Raw genomic sequence first — 19,361 nt, forward strand, 5'->3', positions numbered from 1 at the left:
GGCGGTAACATACAATGGCAACTCCATTCTTAATGGTTGCCAAGCCAAGACTGAGTGCCTCAGTGCAGCATGCGCATGTTTACACACAGTGCGTGAAGCACTCTTCATAACAGTGTGACCAACTGCCACACAAACAGGGTTCTGTACTTATAAAAAAATAGGAGACCCTTCTTTTGGGATTAGCCTCGTACATCAAGTAATAATGTCTCCTGGTAATAATGTCTCCTCTACAGGAAATACAGGCTGTCATTGTTTCTCTGCTTGACTGTGAGTGGCATGTCAGTGGCAGGGCTACGCACCCCGTACAGGGGAGGCAGGGACCAAGGAGAACTAAGGGTATTGCAGTTGTCCCCTTAATCAATCAGTATGAGCTGATGTCTCCCACTGAATCTGAAACTGAGCCAGTAATGCAAATTTCACTTGTGAAACCTGCTGTGCTCCTTGTCAAGAGAAGGCAAACACATAAGGGTAGGGATCAAGTAACTGTCAATGGTTCAGATGTGATGGTACCCATCAGGGAAAAAGCAGCAAGGGATGTGAAGAAACACCAGGTCCACTCAGTGTGTATGACTAGATGCCTCATTCAACATGTTAAAGAGGCTGTTCTGGTGCAACCAGGTGTCAACTGTGATGCTGATTGGAGCAAATGATGCCTGTCATGTGGGCACTGAGGTCATACTTGGATCATTCCAGCAACTTACAGAGGTCGAGTAGCCTCACTCACACAGTTTTGATGAAACAATCTGCAGCATTGTCTCAGAACTGATTGTGCTGCTCTGGTCAGGAATTGAGCAGAGGGTGTTAACTAGAGGTTCTGTACATGTTTGACAAGATATGTTCTGACTCCTTGCACTTACCCTGTAGAGTTGAGAATTGTAGTGCCCCCCTAAATGTGTCAGGCTACTCTAGACATTGGAGGCTGCTACAGGTGACAGATAGTGTGTAGAGTCCAAACAAGTTTTTTTTTAGATTAGTCGACTTTCCATCTGGTCCAGATGATAGTAGCTATAAGAGGCTGAGAAGTATCAGTGCAAGATCCAAAGAAATGCCACCTCTGGAAAACATTTGCAAGTAACAAGGAGAGGTCCCCTGCAGTGATATCAACTTTTTGAAACCATCTGCATGGTGATGTAGGTTGAGGTCCCAAGTATCACAGCCTGCAGCTGTGAGCCCTCGTTTGTGAGTAATCGAGAAAAAAAGGAAATTTACATGACACTCAATGATGTTAAAAAGGTAGTTTTGTGTTGACTCGTTGTATGGTGTAGTGGATAGGCTAAACCCTTTGTGTGCAGAAGGCTGTGAGTTCAAATCCTGTGAAGAGTCTTAATATTTTAAGGTTGAATTGTTTATTGAAATTACTTTGATCACTATTTTTATTCAATTAACTGGTTTAAATGTAATTTTTTATTTCAATTACTTTGTCACATTCTTTTAAACATCATATGAATGTTCTCATTTTTTCTCATTTTTTTCTTAATACTATTATTTTCCACTCGGGATTTTGGTAAATGTGAATTTAATTATATTTATCTGTTATAATATTTAAATACTTGAAAATGGCAATACATCAGTTAAAAAACAAAAGATGAAATAATCTATTTATATTGACTGAGTAGAGATATCACAATATGTTAAAATATGTGAATTTTCTGGATGTTAATTGTAATAAAAACATTTAATTAATGGACTAAATACCTATTGCACTATGGACAAAATAACACAGATGAAGACTGAAATGAAAGAAGGGATTATAAGTAAAACTAAATTCAAGCAAAATGAGGAATAGAAATAATGAATGCAGTAACAGGGACGAAAAAACAGGATAATAAAATGAAAGAAATTAAATCAAAATTAAATCATATAGCTAATTAAAATCACATGAGCAAACATTTCAAGCAGAGAAAGAATGATAGGGATGAAAATGAGAACAAATAAAGAAATTGATATGATGATTAAAATGATGATGTGACAAAAGAACATAAGTAAAGCAGATTAGATATAAACCAATAAATTGAAAACAAATAATGATCAAAGTAATTTCGATAAAAATTTAAAAATAAAAGAAAATTTAAATCACCTGATGATTTTTAAACTCACTACCTACTGCAAGTAAAGCTTTACGCCATTCAGTACACTACAACATCGCTTTTTTAATGCTACTGAGTGACATGCAAAATTCTGAATTTTATTTTTCTTCATCAATTACTTGCAAACGAGAGCCAACCAGGGTAAATGGCTGCAGCGTGTGGTACCTGGGATCTTAACTTACATCACTGTACAGATTGTTTCCAAAAGTGGATCCCACCACTGGGGATCTCTCCTTGTGAGTGTCAGTGTGAAGTATTAGGTACACAAATCTGTGTGAGACTAAAAAATGAAAGTAGGTAGCTTTGTTGTGTAAAGCTAAATGTTTATTAAGAAGGAGAAAGGCAACAGACTTATTGGGACTGTTGTTGTTTTCCTCAGTCTGAAGACTGGTTTGATACAGTTCTCCATGCTATAGTCAAAATGGTATGAGAAGATCCCCAACAGCTCACAGCACTGCTGCCAGCTTTCTTCTGCGAAGCATTGAAGGCTGCAGCCACAAAAAATTGCCATTGACAGGGCTGTGACAACACTGAGGTTTTGCCATAGAGATATTTACAAAATTACACTGTGTTATTGGCTGACGTAGGCCTGCAAAACTGCTGTGCCGTGCCCACTGCAACTGTCAGAGATCAACTTATGCTGACTTGACTGTATGAGGGGGGACCCAAAAGTGACTAGAATGCTTGTTATATTGCATTTTTATTGAAGTCTACATTCACAGTTCTTTAGTTCCCTTCAAAGTATTGTCCACATGTGTTAATGCATTTGTCTCAATTCTTTTTTTAATCTTGAGACAGAGTACTGTTCAAAGCCATTAGCATGTTTTCTTTGACGTCATCCACATCACTGAATTGCTTTCCTTTAAGAAGTTGCTGGACCATCAGAGCTGTGTGAGCTGGAGCATTGTTGTGTTGGAGCAACCCGTTCCCATTTCTCTGGAGTTCTAGCTGTTTTTGTCACACACTCTCTCGTAATACTGATAACACATCCAGATAAAAATGTTGGTTCACTGTTTGTTGTGGAGGAGCAAACTCCTTGTGGATAAAGCCATTGACATTAAAATAAAAAATAAAATAAAAAAGTTAAGAAATTAATATGTTTTCATATTGGATCATGCTTTACATGCTTTCTTGGTTTGTGGTGACACCTGAGTTTCCACTGGCTCGACACTTGCTTTGACTCTGAACCATACCCGTAGTGCCAACTCTCATCCCCAGTCACATTTCTTTTAAGGAAATTTAGATGTTCTGCATTTCACTCTTCAAGTTGTGGCAGGCGTTCACGCAGTTTTCTCTTCGCTCTTTTGTGACTTAAGTGAGGAACAGATTTTGCAGACGTCCATCTCATATGCAAATCTTCAGTTAAAATTCACTGAACTGTGCTTCATGACACTTGTGCTTCTTCAGAAAATTGGTCAATGGTCCTGTGATGATTTTCATCAATTACGCATTTGATTGTGGCAATGTTTTCATCATTTCTTCCTATCAAAGGATGGCCAGGGCACGGCATGTCTTCAGTTGATACATTGTCAGATTTAAAACAAGAAAAGCACTTGTAGACCTGTGATTTCCCCAAGGCATCATCATTACAGGCTTTCCAAACTTCCCAGTAGTCTCGGCTGAAGTTTTTCCTAACAGAAAACAGAGTTTCACACAGACTCCTTCCTTCTTCTTGTTGGGCACATCAATAATGGCTGCAAGGTCAAGATAGAAATGCAAGCAACAGAGCACTACAAAGAAACCACTTAACTCTGACTTACACCAGCTTACTGAGTGATGTGGGAGACCCCAAACTAACACCACCTTGCGGCACAATGTGTAGCTACAAAGTGTGCATGTGCAACAGATCGATTCCGATTATTTTTCAGTCACCCCTCTAGTTTATCCTGTGTGAGCCTGTTCGTCTCTGCGTAATTGCTGCAACCTACATGCATTTGAACCTTGCTGTGACAAAGCCATTGTCTCCCTCTGCAATTTTTACCCCTCACATTTCCCTCCATTGCTAAATTTATTATGCATCTTTTTCAGAGGAGCTTTTATTGCTATTCCCAATATGCCTTGTATGTCCCCTTTACTTCGGCTATCATCAGTTATTTTACTGGTCAGAAAGCAAAACTCTTCTACTGTTTTGAATGTCTTATTCCCTAATTTAATACTGCCAGCATCAGATGATTCAGTTTGACTGTTACTCTTGGTTTACTTCTGTTGATTTTCAACAGCAGCCTCCCTTGAAGACACTACACATTTCATTCAAATGATGTTTTGAGTTCTTTCCCTCCTTTGGCTGATTTTTTTTGGTTGAGATTGTGATTGTCAGTACAACATTCGTATGAAAGAAAATTTTTGGAAAATCCACTGGAAAAGTTGGAAATATGTATGAAAGAAATGTGATGGTCGTTTTGTTAGTTCCACTGTCATGTTTTCATAACAACAAATTCTACATTGAATATTGATATTTTGCAGAAAAGAATACAATTGAAAGTGATATTTCAGTGTGTTATCAGTGATGATCATATCCTTGTGTGTGCAAAGATTGAATTGATTTGAGTTTGTGCTAATTTGGTGTGTTGTTAACATTCAGTTGATTTCATTTCATGGTTTACTTTGGAAAAAATGCCACCCGTGAAGTGTCAAAATATTGGTCAGCATAGGAGCAACATAGGCTAACTACATGATCATCAAGTCATGATACAAATGGAGAGCATAGACAGTGTTCTGTTTCAATTCAAACAATGTAAAGAAAGATTCAGTTGGACAAATCCCTTCTCAACCAACTGACTTGGTGTCTGACAGACAATGCACAGCCTAAACCACTGGAAATATAGATATGTTATATAATAAACACTGTCTTTTAAATTGGCTGCCAGAAAAAATGTTTAGTGAAAATGTGGGGTTTTGTTTTCCATTTGCAGTCATTTTTAAAACAGGAAGGTTGTGTTTATGGGTAACTTTATAATTGTGCCTGCTCGTAGATTAAAAACATTTGAAATACTGTCATTAAAGTAACTATCATCACATATCCAGTAGCTGTATAGGTCTCTCTCACAACCCATGTACTAATGATTGTAAATGATTTAACCATTCGTTCTGACTTCTATTCCCAGTCAAGGTACTGTTTGCAATAACAATAAATAACGTCAGGGAGAGGAGGGAGGAGGAGATGGACAGAGAAGGGGAGAGGAAATGGATATAAAGAAAGGGAAAGAGGATATGGACAGAGAGATGAGGGAGGAGGCTGTGGATATAGAGAGCAGGGGAATGGTGACAGATAGAGTTGGGAGGGGGGGGGGGGGGGGGGGGGTAGGAGGGGTGGACAAAAGGAGGAGGGAGGAGGAGAGGGATAGAGAGGGGGAGGTAGAATGAGAATAGGATGTATATCCAATTACCACACATAATGTACAGAAAGTTCTGTTTGAGAATTACGAATTATTTAGAAATAAAGGACATGACTCACCGAAAGGCAGAAGCGCTGTGTTGTCAATACCTACACAAACAAAAGATACAGAGTTTGGATAGCTTTTGGAATACACTTCCTGTTTCAAGCTTGTAGGATGAGGATGAACACACACACACACACACACACACACACACACACACACACACACACACACACACACATATTCACTCATCCACATCCACACTCCTTTCTCTCACATTGTGCACAGTCAATTGCAGTATGAAGAACAACTCAGATGCTTACTCCATTTTATTTGCAGCTGTGTGACGTTATCTCCAAATGGGAGACGGCCCTGCGGGAGAAAGGGTCAGGCAAGTTCGAGAACACGCGGGTGATCCGGCTGACTTACAAGAACCGGCTGTACTGGCGCTCGCAGGCACGCACTGAGACAGAGAAGGAGCGGCTGCTGTTGTGCTACCAGGTGAACCTGCAGGCCGTGCAGGGCCGCTTCCCCCTCAGCCGCGAGCTCGCCCTCGAGCTGGCTGCCCTCATGGCACAGGTAAGTTGACTTGGACCGCTCTCTGCTCTGTACCCTGTTCTCTGTATTCTATTCAGCAACTCGATATGACCAGTCCTCTAGGTTACGTTTCCTCTTCAGTTCAGGCTGCTTTGATAAGCACCTGTACCAGAAATGAATACACTGTTTCCTTCAAAACCAAATGATTTATTTTCCAAGACTTGCCCCTCTAATGGAATATGGTTATTCATAATGCCACACCCATTTCTTTACCACTCCAAAAAATGGTAATCATCAAACTATGTAAAATACATTGTTTTATTTTGTATAACACAATGTCGTAACCAGTTTTGACCAGTTGGTGGTCACCTTCAGAGTATACGCACACAACAAGTGCTGGCTGCAAATGGTCTCCATTCTTTTTAAAATTTTATTTTTGTGGGATTAATGGCCTCAGTGTGTTTTGAGAATGAAAACATTGTCCAGGTTTTTATTATCTATGTGATCGGCTAATTTCAGCCTTTGATCATTTTCAAGCACCTTGGGATGATGCAGCTTGAAGACCTTTCTTGTTGAATCAGATACATTTTTCCAACTTTACAATTTTTATGAACATCCAATGACACTATATAATTTTACCCCATTGCACCTCTGGCAAACATTTTAAAATTTTTTTGTTGTGCGGTCCTGAAGATGAATGATGTATCAGATTGATCAAGAAATGTTACAAGCTGCATCCCAAGGTGCTTGAAAATTACCAAAGTTTGAAATTGGCCAATCACATACATAATAAAAGAGAATGCAACCAACCTGGTTCATGTTTTCATACTCAAAACACATTGAAGCTGTGGACCCCCATAAAAACAAAATTTTAAAATGTTTGCCAGAGATGGCATGGGGTAAAATTATATACTATTAATGGAGATTTACAAAAATGGTAAAGTTCAACAAATGTATCCTATCCAACAAGAAATGTCTACAAGCTGCAAACATCTCAAAGTGCTTAGAAATGACTAAAGACTCAAACTGGCCAATCAGATAGATAATAAAAAGAATACAGCCTACTTGGACTGTGTTTTCATCATCAAGGTCTCCATTCTGTTGTCAGCAGTACTACTGTATTATAGAAACCAGTTTAGAATTATGTACTGCCAGGTACTCCATAACAGCGTCTTCAGTAGTCATTAGAAATCGTGAGAGAGCAGAATGGGGTGCTCCACAGAACTCACAGACTTCGAAAGTGGTCAGATGATTGGGTGTCACTTCTGTCATAAGTCTGTATGCATGATTTCCACACTCCTAAACATCCCTATATCCACTGTTTCTGATGTGATAGCTAAGTGGAAAAGTGAAGGGACATGTACAGCACAAAAGTGTACAGGTCGATCTTGTCTGTTAACTGACAGAGACCGCCGATGGTTGAAGAGGGTCGTAATGTGTAAAAGGCAGACATCTATCCAGATCATCACACAAGAATTCTGTACTGCATCAGGATCCACTGCAAGTACTATGAAAGTTAGGTGGGAGGTGACAAAACTTGGATTTCATGGCCAACTGGCTGTTCACAAGCCACACGTCATGCTGGTAAATGCCAAACAACACCTCACTTGATGTAAGGAGCATAAGCATTAGGCAGATTAACAGTGGAAAAACATTGTGTGGGGTGATAAATCATGGTACATAATGTGGCGATCTGATGGCAGGATGTGGGTATAGCGAATGCCTTGTGAACGTCATCTGCCAGCTTGTGTAGTGCCAACAGTAAAATTTGGTAGCGGTGATGTTATGGTGTGGTCATGCTTTTCATGGAGGGGGCTTGCACACCTTGTTGTTTTGTGTGGCACTATCACAGCACAGGCCTACATTGACTTTTTAAGCACCTTCTTGCTTCCCACTGTTAAAGAGCAATTCGGGGATGGTGATTGCATCTTTCAACACGATCAAGCACCTGTTCATAACACACAGCCTGTGGTGGAGTGGTTACATGACAATAACATCACTGTAATGGACTACCTGCACAGAGTCCTGACCTGAATCCTAGAGAACACTTTTGGGATGTTTTGGAATTCTGACTTCGTGCCAGGCCTCACTGACCAACATCGAAACCTTTCCTCAGTAGAGCAGCACTCCGACAAGAATGGGCTGCCATTTCCGAAGAAACCTTCCAGCACATGACTGAACACATGCCTGCGAGAGTGGAAGGTGTCTCAGGGTTAAGGGAGGGCCAACACCATATTGAATTCCAACAGTACCGATGGAGGGCACCACGAACTTGTTAAGTAATTTTCAACCAGGTGTCCAGATACTTTTCATCATACAGTGTATTTTTTTCTTTTTTTTACTGTCACATGAATTGCCATCTGCACTGTAACATTATGCCTATTCTCATTATTCACAAAGGTAGACGTTGTACATGTGTTAACTGTAACTGAAGTTTACTTGAGAGAATTTACAAGTATTTTTGCAATATAAAGTTTTTGAGAGCAGGAAGTATACCTTTTTTTTAAAATACTCACCTTATGTCTGGTCCCTGGTATTGATTGTTATACATGATTGGTTCATTACATGCAGAAAATTCATAGGTTTATTTTTTAACCTTGCATGGTTTATGTGGAATGAGTTTTATCAAATTAAACAGCTGGCATAACTTCTCTTGTGTTTATTCACTTTTCCATGTGTTCACATCACCATCAGTCATCAAATGTATAGATTATTCACACATTATGGCACCTCACCATCCCAGTCAGTCAACACCACCTTACTTACACCCTACTGAGCTCGCAACTTGTAACTGAATTACAATAATCTCTTCTGTCAGAAAGCTCTCAACACAGAGTCAATGATGATACTATAAAAAAAGATTTGAGTTAGTATAAAATATGCTGCTGGCTGCACCATCTTGACACTTAAGGGGTTAAATTTATGTTAGATGTTATTTCTCTTTGCAGAAATGGTTCTCTTGATATGACCAGTCTATATTTTGTAACATACCCAAAGGGTGTCTTTTTTCCTATTATAATTCCCTCTGATTCACCTGACTTAACTCACTCTTTAGCAGAGTGTGCACCAATTTGAAACTTCATGGCAGATTAACTCAAACCTTAGATGAGTGCTCTAGATGAGGTACTGGCGGAAGTAAAGCTGTGAGACTGGGTCACAGGCCATGCTCAGACAGCTCAGTTGGGGGAGCACTCATCTGCAAAAGGCAGAGATCTCAGGTTTAATTCACAGCCCAGCACACAGTTTTAATCTGCAGACATTTCATTATCGATTCTGTTCTACTGCTCTTCTATACTTGACAGAATTATGATAAAAGTGGCTAACCTCTACATTTTTATCTCTTCTTCCTGAACTTGATTTCCCTCTCCAAATTTCTCTTTGGTTTCCATTATTGCTTGCTTCGTGCATAGACTGAGTAACCTCAGGGATAGGCTGTAGCCCTGTGTCAGTCCCTTCTCAACAACTGCCTCTCTTTCATGTCCTTTGACTGTTGTGACTACAGTATGGTTTCTGTATAAGCTGCAGATAAACTTGTGCTCTATGTGTTTTATCCCTCCTGCATTCAGAATTTCAAAGGACATATTACATTCAGTCTATTTCCCTGAGATCAGCATCTACCAATATTTCCATTCTTTATTTATTTATTTCATTTATTTACTTGTGTAGTTTCATAGCACCAAATTGAGGAGCAAATCTTCATGGTCATGGAACATGTCAATACATGAACACACAACAGAAAAGTAATAATAGATAAAATAAAATTTTTGTGAATCCTAAAAGGACGACAAGCTATAAGTTTATATAAATATAATCAACAATGTAACACAGGAATTAGCTTAACTTTTCAAGGAACTCCTCAACAGAATAAAAGGAGTGATCCATGAGAAAACTCTTTCATTTAGATTTGAAATCGTGTGGATTACTGCTAAGATTTTTGAATTCTTGTGGTATCTTATTGGAAACTGATGCAGCACAATACTACATGCTTTTCTGCATAAGAGTCAAGGAGGTGCGATCCAAATTCAAATTTTATTTCTGCCTAGTATTAACTGAGTGAAAGCTGATAATTCTTGGAAATATGCTAATATTGTTAACAAGAAATGACATTAAAGAATATATATATTGAGAGATCAATGTCAGGATAGCCAGACTATTTAACAGGGTCAACAAGTGTTCACAAACTTACACCACTTTTTTGCCTAAACCACCCATTTCTGAGCCAAAAATAGCCTCTGAGGATGGTTTACCCCAAAATATAATACCATACATTATAAGCAAATGAAAATAAGCAAGCAGACTATCACTTACTTCAGACACTGTTCTAATAGTAAAAATGGCAGTGTTAAGTCTTTGAACAAGATCCTGAACATTGACTTTCCATGACGGTTTACTATCTATCTGAACACCCAGAAATCTGAACTCTTCAGCCTTACTAATCATATGCCCACTCCGTATATTTAAAACATCAGGTTTTGTTGATTGTGTATTAGAAACTATAAAAACTGAGTTTTACTGTGATTTAGTGTTGGTTTGTTTTTTACACTCCATGAATTTTTCTCTTGAATTACACTGTTTGAAACAGTGCCAACACTGCACACAGCATCCTTTACTGCCAAGCTAGTGTCATGAGCAAACAGAAATATTTTAGAATCACCTGTAATATTAGAAGGTAGGCCTATGTCATTTGTATAAATAAGGAACAGGAGTAGCCACAGTACTGATTTGTGGGGCATCCGCTCCTTTTGCTGTCTGCTCTTAAAGTAAGAGGTGAACCAATTGTGAGCTATTCTCCATATTCCATAATGGTCTAACTTCTGCATATCTTGTGATAAACACATTAAAACACCTTATTTAAATAAAAAAAAGATGCCTAGCATCTGACACCTTTTGTTTAATTCATCCAGTATCTCACAGAGAAGAGAAAATATAGCATTTTCAGTTGTTGAAGCACTTCTAAAACCAAACTGTACATTTGACAGCAAATTATGTGAAATGAAATGACCACTTATGTCTAAATAATTAAATATTATAAATTTAATCTCTGTATTTCAAATGCTAATAGAAATTATTAAATAAATAATAAGTGTACTACTGCTGACATGATTTCCACATTTATAAAAAGTGAAAAGAACTTGGCAAAAATGTGTTTGCAGATTGACTACGGCGAGTACAACTCTGACAAGACGCGGGGCAGCGGGGGCGTCGGGGGTGCTGGCGGTGGGAACCTGCAGCAGGTGGTGTCACAGGCACTCGACCGCTTCTACCCGTACCGCTACCGCGATGGCCTGTCCCCCGATGAGCTCAAGTAAGGAGCACTTGGCTGTTTACTGATGCTAGTCTCGGAGATAAATTACAGTTTTAGATGTGATAATATTATGAAAAGGGTAGATTGCTACTCATCATATAGCAGAGCTGATGAGTCGCAGACAGGCACAACAAAAAGACTACTAAACACATAGCCTTTTGGCCAGAATTCCTCCTTCTGAAATAGACAACATATAGACACACACATTGACTCAGACACAGCTCATACCCACACGACCACTGTCTCTGGCTGCTGGGGCCAGACTGCAAGCAACTGTGCATGATGGGGGAAGCAGTCTTGGTGGCTGGGGTAAGGATGAGCCTGGGCCAGGGTGGAGGAGAGAGAGTAGGATGTGGGTGGGGGATGGTAAAGTGCTGTTTGTGGGAGCATACAGGGATGAGGTAGAGAGAGGGTAGGGCAGCTGGGTGCAGTTGGGAGGTTAGACAGAGGGTGGAGGGAAGAGGGAGTAGCACAAAAGGAAATAAGTAAAATGACTGTGGGATAGAAGGCTGAGGAGTGCTAGAGGGTACAGGAGAGTGAAGGACAATGTCCAACGAAGGTTGAGGTTATGAGAATGTAGGATGTATTTTAGGGAGAATTCCCACCTGCACAATTCAGAAAAGCTGGTGTTGGTAGGAAGGATGCAGATGGCACACACTGTGAAGCAGTCGTAGAAGTGAAGAACATTGCGCTGGGCGGCACGCTTAGCTACTGGGTGGTCCAGCTGTCTCTTGGCCACTGTTTGTTGGTGGCCATTCATGTGGACAGACAGCTTGTCAGTTGCCATGGTCATGTAGCACACAGCACAGTGGTTGCAGCGTAGCTGGTAGATCACATCACTGGTTTCACAGGTAGCCCTGTTTTTTATATGATAGATAATGCTTGTGACTGGACTAAAGTAGGTGGTGGTAGAAGGATGTATCAGATGGGTCTTGCATCGAGGTTAGAGGTCAGAGGTTGGCACAGAGAGAAATTCATGACGGGATGCATTAAACCAGTCAGAAGACTGATGACTGAAAAAAAAAAACAACAATAATAATAATAATAATAATAATAATTATCCTTGAGGTTGGGGTTTGGGAGCATGAGGTTGAGTGGGGATGGATGAGGATATTGTGTAGGTTTGGTTGGTGGTGGAATACCACTGTGGGAGGGTTAGAGCGGATAGTGGGTGGGACATTCCTCATTTCAGGGCATGACGAGAGGTCGTCAAAACCCTGAAGGAGAATGTGATTCATTTGCTCCAGTCCTCGGTGGATGTGGATTTTGTGTTGTCCAACACAGTGAGAAATGCAGGGTGTTCATAATTGTTTTTGATGTTAATAACTTCACAACCTCACTAGATAATAACTATCATTTTTTTATCATGTGACAATGTATCACACAAAGTTTTGCTATCTCATTCATACATACCAATATGTGCATTGCTATTGGCTCAGACAATGTCCAGTCAGTATTTGATTTCTCTCCACGTATGCTCCAGAAACTTGATGGTGACACATTTGAATGCAATACTTCAAGTCCTGTAGGTCTTAACCTAGGTTTGGTACATTTGATCCTTTAAAAACCACACACAAAGAAGTCTAGTGGTGTGAGGACAGGCAATCCTGACAGCCACCAAATCGTATCATCTCCTCCAGTTCACATACCTGGAAAGCTTTCATTCAGAATGACCAGGTAGACATCACTGTTGATGTAAGAATAACTGAAAAACAATGGACCAGTTGAATGCAGTTGTTTATAAGTCTGCACCACACTTTCTGAGAATCAAGAAATCATCATTTTGGTACTGGAGGGAAGTGTGGGATGTCAAAATTGTAGATGGAGAGCAAGAGACAAATACAGTAAGCAGGTTCAAATGGATGCAGGCTGCAGTAGGTAGTTAAAGATTAAGAGGCTTGCACGAGGTAGAGTACAATGGAGAGCTGCATCAAACCAGTCTGCAGACTGAAGATCACAACAACAACTACAACTACAGTAACTTATTGTGTCAAAAGTTTTCAAATGCTTTAAAAAATAATATATCACTCCATTAAGAAAATACTTGCTTCACTTCTTGGTAGTTACAAGAGCTAAGAGTATTACAAATGTAATAAAATCACATGCTCCTCTGCATACTATAATGTGCCAAAAACCTCATTTCAGCATCTTGAACCAATCACCAGATAAAAGAGGTGCAAATTTGAGATGGTTCACCATCTATACTGGGCTGTTTCCCATTTCTGGTATACAACTGTGGCATCATATGGTACTATATCAACAAAATCCACCACTTCCTTCACAAGATTATGTTCAGCACACCCAAAGTCAAGCACTTCCTGACGGCATCACATCACACGAGTCCCGCACACAGTGAACAAGGCAGGCATTGCAGTCCAGTGCATCCACATATGGGCGTGAGCTCCGTAATGATTAATCATGCCTCTTCTCTTCCTGACTCCAGGTGGCCAAAGTTAGCATCAGCGAGGTTACTTTTCTGTGCCTGCTGTACAAATAGGAATTTGTTTTGATGTTGCAGCAGCAGCCTCTATACATATAGCAGACAATATGGATATCTGTTCCCTCTCGTAAATGTAACATTATGCATAAGAATGTGTTTTTGAGTTGCTACCACAATGACTGCAAATGAACATCTGCATAATACTGTAGATATAAGTATAACAAAGCACATACTTTCAATAACAAAGCAAAGAAAGAGAGGAAATTATCATTTGATGATGACCGATATCTTGAAAACAGTACGGTACCAGGTTTACAAAATAAATAGTAAATGAGATTGTAACTTCTCACTTTACATTTTATAATAACAGTGAAGCAATAAAAACATTCATAGTTTTCAGTCACCATTTTACGTCAACAGTGGTGCAATTCCATCCAACCCCCTATCTTCACTGTTGTCGGAACCAGTGTCAAAACCATCTTCATTATTGTCATCATCAAGACAGACCATTAGCTGTTTATGGTCACTGATAATGCTGTCCGTTGTCTGTGCAGCTTGAGTGAGTATTTCATTGTGCCTGATCTTTTTCCTCCACAATGCTGTATCCACAGTCGCAAGAACATCATGCAACAGCCTTTCCATCTCTGTCATTGTAAATGACCTATTATCATTCCTTATTTACATCGTCACATCACTCAATACTAATGCGATGGAGTTGAAATGGCAGTGATATGGTGCCAGCCTTATTATAATATGATGCTGCTCTACTGTGATTCCATGTACTACATATGTAGAAAACGTCGGCTTACTTTCTTGAATGAGCGAATACAACAGAAGCTTCATCATGATCATATCTTCAGTCAATATTTCGTGCCTGTAACCACTGCACCATAACTTCTTTGCAGTCATTTGTAGTTGGGAATTTCTTCAGTATAACTGAATGATATGGAGCATTACTATTATTGTAGGGACAGGAAACTGTTTTAACAGGTTCGTGACCCACTTAACAGACTGTGTGTGGTCCATGTCTTCATGGTAATCACCTGTCCTTTTGGACCAAAAAACTAAAAGTGCATCAGCAACAAAACCACTGGAAGAACCTGCATGGGCCACAATTAATTTTTCTCCTGTTCCCTTCAGCTGATGACCACTACTGCTTGGAATGCCATCCGTCCAGCATTTACTTAAAGCTTTCCTGGCATTAACCCAAGTTTTGTCTAATGTATTATAGAACAAACATCCTCGCCCAGAATTCTGTGCAAGAATATGCTTTGAGTTATTACAATATGCACCTTTTGTAACAGGGCTTTGCATCTGTCTAGGAGTTTAGAATAAAAACATACGTTTTTCAGTACAATTTTTAGTGATGTATGAATGCAGAGTCTCGCGGCGATAACATTGCATAAAATGTTCTCGGGTTTCCAACCGTACCAATTGGTTAAAACTACACAAGCTTTCGACCAAGCCCTCCCTGGCCATTGTCAAGTGTTATGACTGCCAGTGGGCTGTTGGTGCACCCTTATATACGCTAGCTGCCGGCTGTGATGTCACTGGTGGCTGTGACATTGCCATATATGGGCATGTTTTGATTTGGCGTTCGATGTGCCCTCTTCAACTGCATGATTGCTGGATCCCACGCAGCGCTGAGCAGTAAGCCACCGTCTCTATTCAGGGTGTTTGTGGTAATTTTTATATTAATAGCTTCCTGTATTAAACTGTCCCAGATGGCGTTAGTGCGAGCCATGACAGAGGTATCGTCAAATTTTATGTGGTGACCGTTTTCTAACGCATGCTCAGCTAATGCAGATTTCTCTCGATAGCGTAGGCGATAATACCTCTCATGTTCTTTACTGCGTTGTTCCACAGTGCGCACTGTTTGTCCGATGTACTTCTGGCCACACTCACAAGGTATTTCGTAAACTCCAGGTGTTCTGAGACCTACAGCGTCTTTAACTGGTCTCAGTAATTAATGGATTTTCGTTGGAGTCCAGAAGATTGATTTGATCTTGCGTCTTTTCAACAGGCAGCTTATCTTGCCCGACACAGAGCCACAGAATGGCAGCAAAGCAAGTTTCTTTTCCTGCTCTTCGTCACTGGTCTTATTCTGATATTTCCCAGAAATCACTTCTTTCACTTGATGGGTGCTGTATCCGTTATTCCTGAAAACCTTGCGTAGGTGGCTCAGTTCGTGGGGCAGGTTGTCGTCGTCTGATATTACTCTTGCACGATGCACCAATGTTTGCAATACTGTGCCCTTCTGTGCTGGATGATGATGGTTGGTAGCGTGCAGTTACAGGTCTGTGGGGGTAGGTTTTCTGTAGACACTGTGGCCAAGGCACCCATTTCATTTACGGTGGACAAGGATGTCGAGGAAGTTCAATGCATTATCTTTTTCCCCCTCCATGGTGAAATGGATAATACTGTTGATGGCATTGAGGTGTTCCAAAAACTGGTCTAATTTCTCGCATCCATGTGGCCAAATGACGAACGTGTCGTCAACGTATCGAAAGAAACACTTAGGCTTCAATGGCGCAGTATCTATGGCAATATCGTCAAAATTCTCCATGAAGAGGTTTGCAACAGCTGGAGCCAACGGGCTACCCATTGCTACGCCATCTGTCTGATCGTAATACTGGCCATTGTACACGAAGTAGGATGATGTAAGAGTGTGCCTAAATAGCTCGACCACGTCACTTACAAAGTATTGGGAAATTAGATCCAGAGAATCTTAGATAGGCTAATTCGAGAACAGCGCCACTACATCAAACCTGACAATAATATTGTCCTCACTAAGGCGTAGACAGTTGATTCTACTGATAAATTCTGCTGACTTTTTTTTATGATGTCCAACATACAAGCTGGTGAAGTACTTGGCCAAGCTCCTCACTCCACATGTGGGACATTGCAAACATCATATAAAAATGATGTCCAACATACAAGCTGGTGAAGTACTTGGCCAAGCTCCTCGCTCCACATGTGGGACATTGCAAACATCATATAAAAAACTCAGCAGAATTTATCAGCAGAATCAACCGTCTACGCCTTAGTGAGGACGATATTATGGTCAGTTTTGATGTAGTGGCGCTGTTTTTGAATATGCCTATCAAAGATTCTCTGGATCTAATTTCCCAGTACTTTGTAAGTGACGTGGTCGAGCTATTTAGGCACACTCTTACGTCATCCTACTTCATGTACAACGGCCAGTATTATGATCAGACAGCCGACATAGCAATGGGTAGCTCGTTGGCTCCAGCTGTTGCAAACCTCCTCATGGAGAATTTTGACGATATTGCCATAGATACTGCACCATTGAAGCCTAAGTGTTTCTTTCGATACGTTGACGACACGTTCGTCATTTGGCCACATGGATGCGAGAAATTAGACCAGTTTTTGGAACACCTCAGTGCCATCAACAGTAATATCCATTTCACCATGGAGGTGGAAAAAGATAATGCATTGAACTTCCTCGACATCCCTGTCCACCGTAAACGAAATGGGTGCCTTGGCCACAGCGTCTACAGAAAACCCACCCACACAGACCTGTAACTGCATGCTACCAACCATCATCATCCAGGACAGAAGGGCACAGTATTGCAAACATTGGTGCATCGTGCAAGAGTAATATCAGATGACAACAACCTGCCCCACGAACTGAGCCACTTACGCAAGGTTTTCAGGAATAACGGCTACAGCACCCATCAAGTGAAAGAAGTGATTTCTGGGAAATATCAGAATAAGACCAGTAACGAAGAGCAGGAAAAGAAACTTGCTTTGCTGCCATTCTGTGGCTCTGTGTCGGGCAAGATAAGCTGCCTGTTGAAAAGACGCAAGATCAAATCAATCTTCTGGCCTCCAACGAAAATCCATCAATTACTGAGACCAGTTAAAGACGCTGTAGGTCTCAGAACACCTGGAGTTTATGAAATACCTTGTGAGTGTGGCCAGAAGTACATCGGACAAACAGTGCGCACTGTGGAACAATGCAGGAAAGAACATGAGAGGTATTATCGCCTACGCTATCGAGAGAAATCTGCATTAGCTGAGCATGCGTTAGAAAACGGTCACCACATAAAATTTGACGATACCTCTGTCATGGCTCGCACTAACGCCGTCTGGGACAGTTTAATACAGGAAGCTATTAATATAAAAATTACCACAAACACCCTGAATAGAGACGGTGGCTTACAGATCAGCACTGTGTGGGATCCAGCGATCGTGCAGTTGAAGAGGGCACATCGAACGCCGACTCAAAACATACCCATATATGGCAATGTCATGGGCACCAGTGATGTCACAGCCGGCAGCTAGCGTATATAAGGGCGCACCAACAGCCCACTGGCAGTCATAACACTTGACAATGGCCAGGGAGTGCTTGGCTGAAAGCTTGTGTAGTTTTAACCAATTGGTACGGTTGGAAACCCGAGAACATTTTATTCAATTTTTAGTGATGTTTTCCCATCCCTGAAAAGTTAACTTTCTTTTAACAACACTAGCAACTTTGCTACAGTATGATACTCTTTTCCACTGTAGTAACATAAACATGCTGTGAACTGCATCAATGTGGAAAGAAAGTAAGTTGGTGATAGGGTATGGCTGCTTTTTCTTCTTTCCAGGAGTTGCTAAAAATACATTATCTGAACCACATGCCTCAGAATCATTGTGGCTCATGTCTACATATCTCAACTTTTGCAGTAACATTCCCTTACTTACTACTGTTCTTTTTGATGTGTGTTCCACTACTTCATTGGTAGGAACTGATGGCTCTTCCTGAATACTTTATGTATTATTTCTCCTGCTCATAAAACTCGTACATTCACCATAGTAACTCTAGCACCTGGCTGTTTAGCAACACACCTCGGCATGAAGGATTGTCATTAGGCAAGTGAACTCTTTTCTGTGACATTTTTCATGTATCAGAATTTTCTAAAGCACAGAACAATGCAGGCACACTGTAGAAACCAACAACAACGCCACATGTACACACAAAACAAAGCTGGAAATGCAGGAGCTTTGATGTCATGACCAGAAGCAATTACTGTGTTGGGATTGGTTTGTGTCGCATGCCTGACACCTCATGCTTCTCATTCTTCACTTGTTAAACTGTTATGCTGTCAACTAGAAACAAGTGTAAAGCTTCAGAGGCCTTATTATACTATCTTATACATTTTTCATCAGTCATCGAGTCCAAAAATTAACAGTTTGTTGCAGTGTTCAGCATTGTCTCTGGTCAAAGCTGCATCGTGATCTTTACATTGTTGTGTTAATCTGCGACTTGAAGACGGAAAGTGGTTGCCAGTCAATAAATTTCACATGCCTCAATGGCCTAGTGCAAGTCTTTCAATTGGACACCTCTTCGGTGACTTGCATCTCCTTAGTTTCATAGAATCAAGGAAAGGGTGCCTACATTTTAACATGGAATCCAAACCACGTGTTGTTCCTGACATTTTTTCACATTGCAAGAGGTGGAGGCTAGATTAAAGCCAGACTGAACACTTTGTCGATCCTACTGGGATTCGACCTTGCAACCTATCGGTTTCTAGGCACATGTTTCATTACTAGACCACCAGGTCTGACATCAGTCAATAAATGTACATTAAAACAAGTTCTGACAGTTC

The 19,361-nt window shown here is 40.5% G+C and overlaps 1 protein-coding gene across 1 annotated transcript in view; it reads left to right on the forward strand.

The window, feature by feature from the left end:
* Nucleotides 1-19,361, forward strand: part of LOC124717037 (uncharacterized protein CG43867) — a 594,156-nt gene that overhangs the window by 551,135 nt on the left and 23,660 nt on the right. The window contains exons 21-22 of the mRNA XM_047243692.1: nucleotides 5,804-6,043; nucleotides 11,155-11,306. Coding sequence (XP_047099648.1) covers nucleotides 5,804-6,043; nucleotides 11,155-11,306 — 392 coding nt within the window. The remainder of the gene's footprint in view (nucleotides 1-5,803; nucleotides 6,044-11,154; nucleotides 11,307-19,361) is intronic.

Source organism: Schistocerca piceifrons, chromosome 9, assembly GCF_021461385.2.
Source record: "Schistocerca piceifrons isolate TAMUIC-IGC-003096 chromosome 9, iqSchPice1.1, whole genome shotgun sequence".
Lineage (NCBI taxonomy): Eukaryota > Metazoa > Arthropoda > Insecta > Orthoptera > Acrididae > Schistocerca > Schistocerca piceifrons.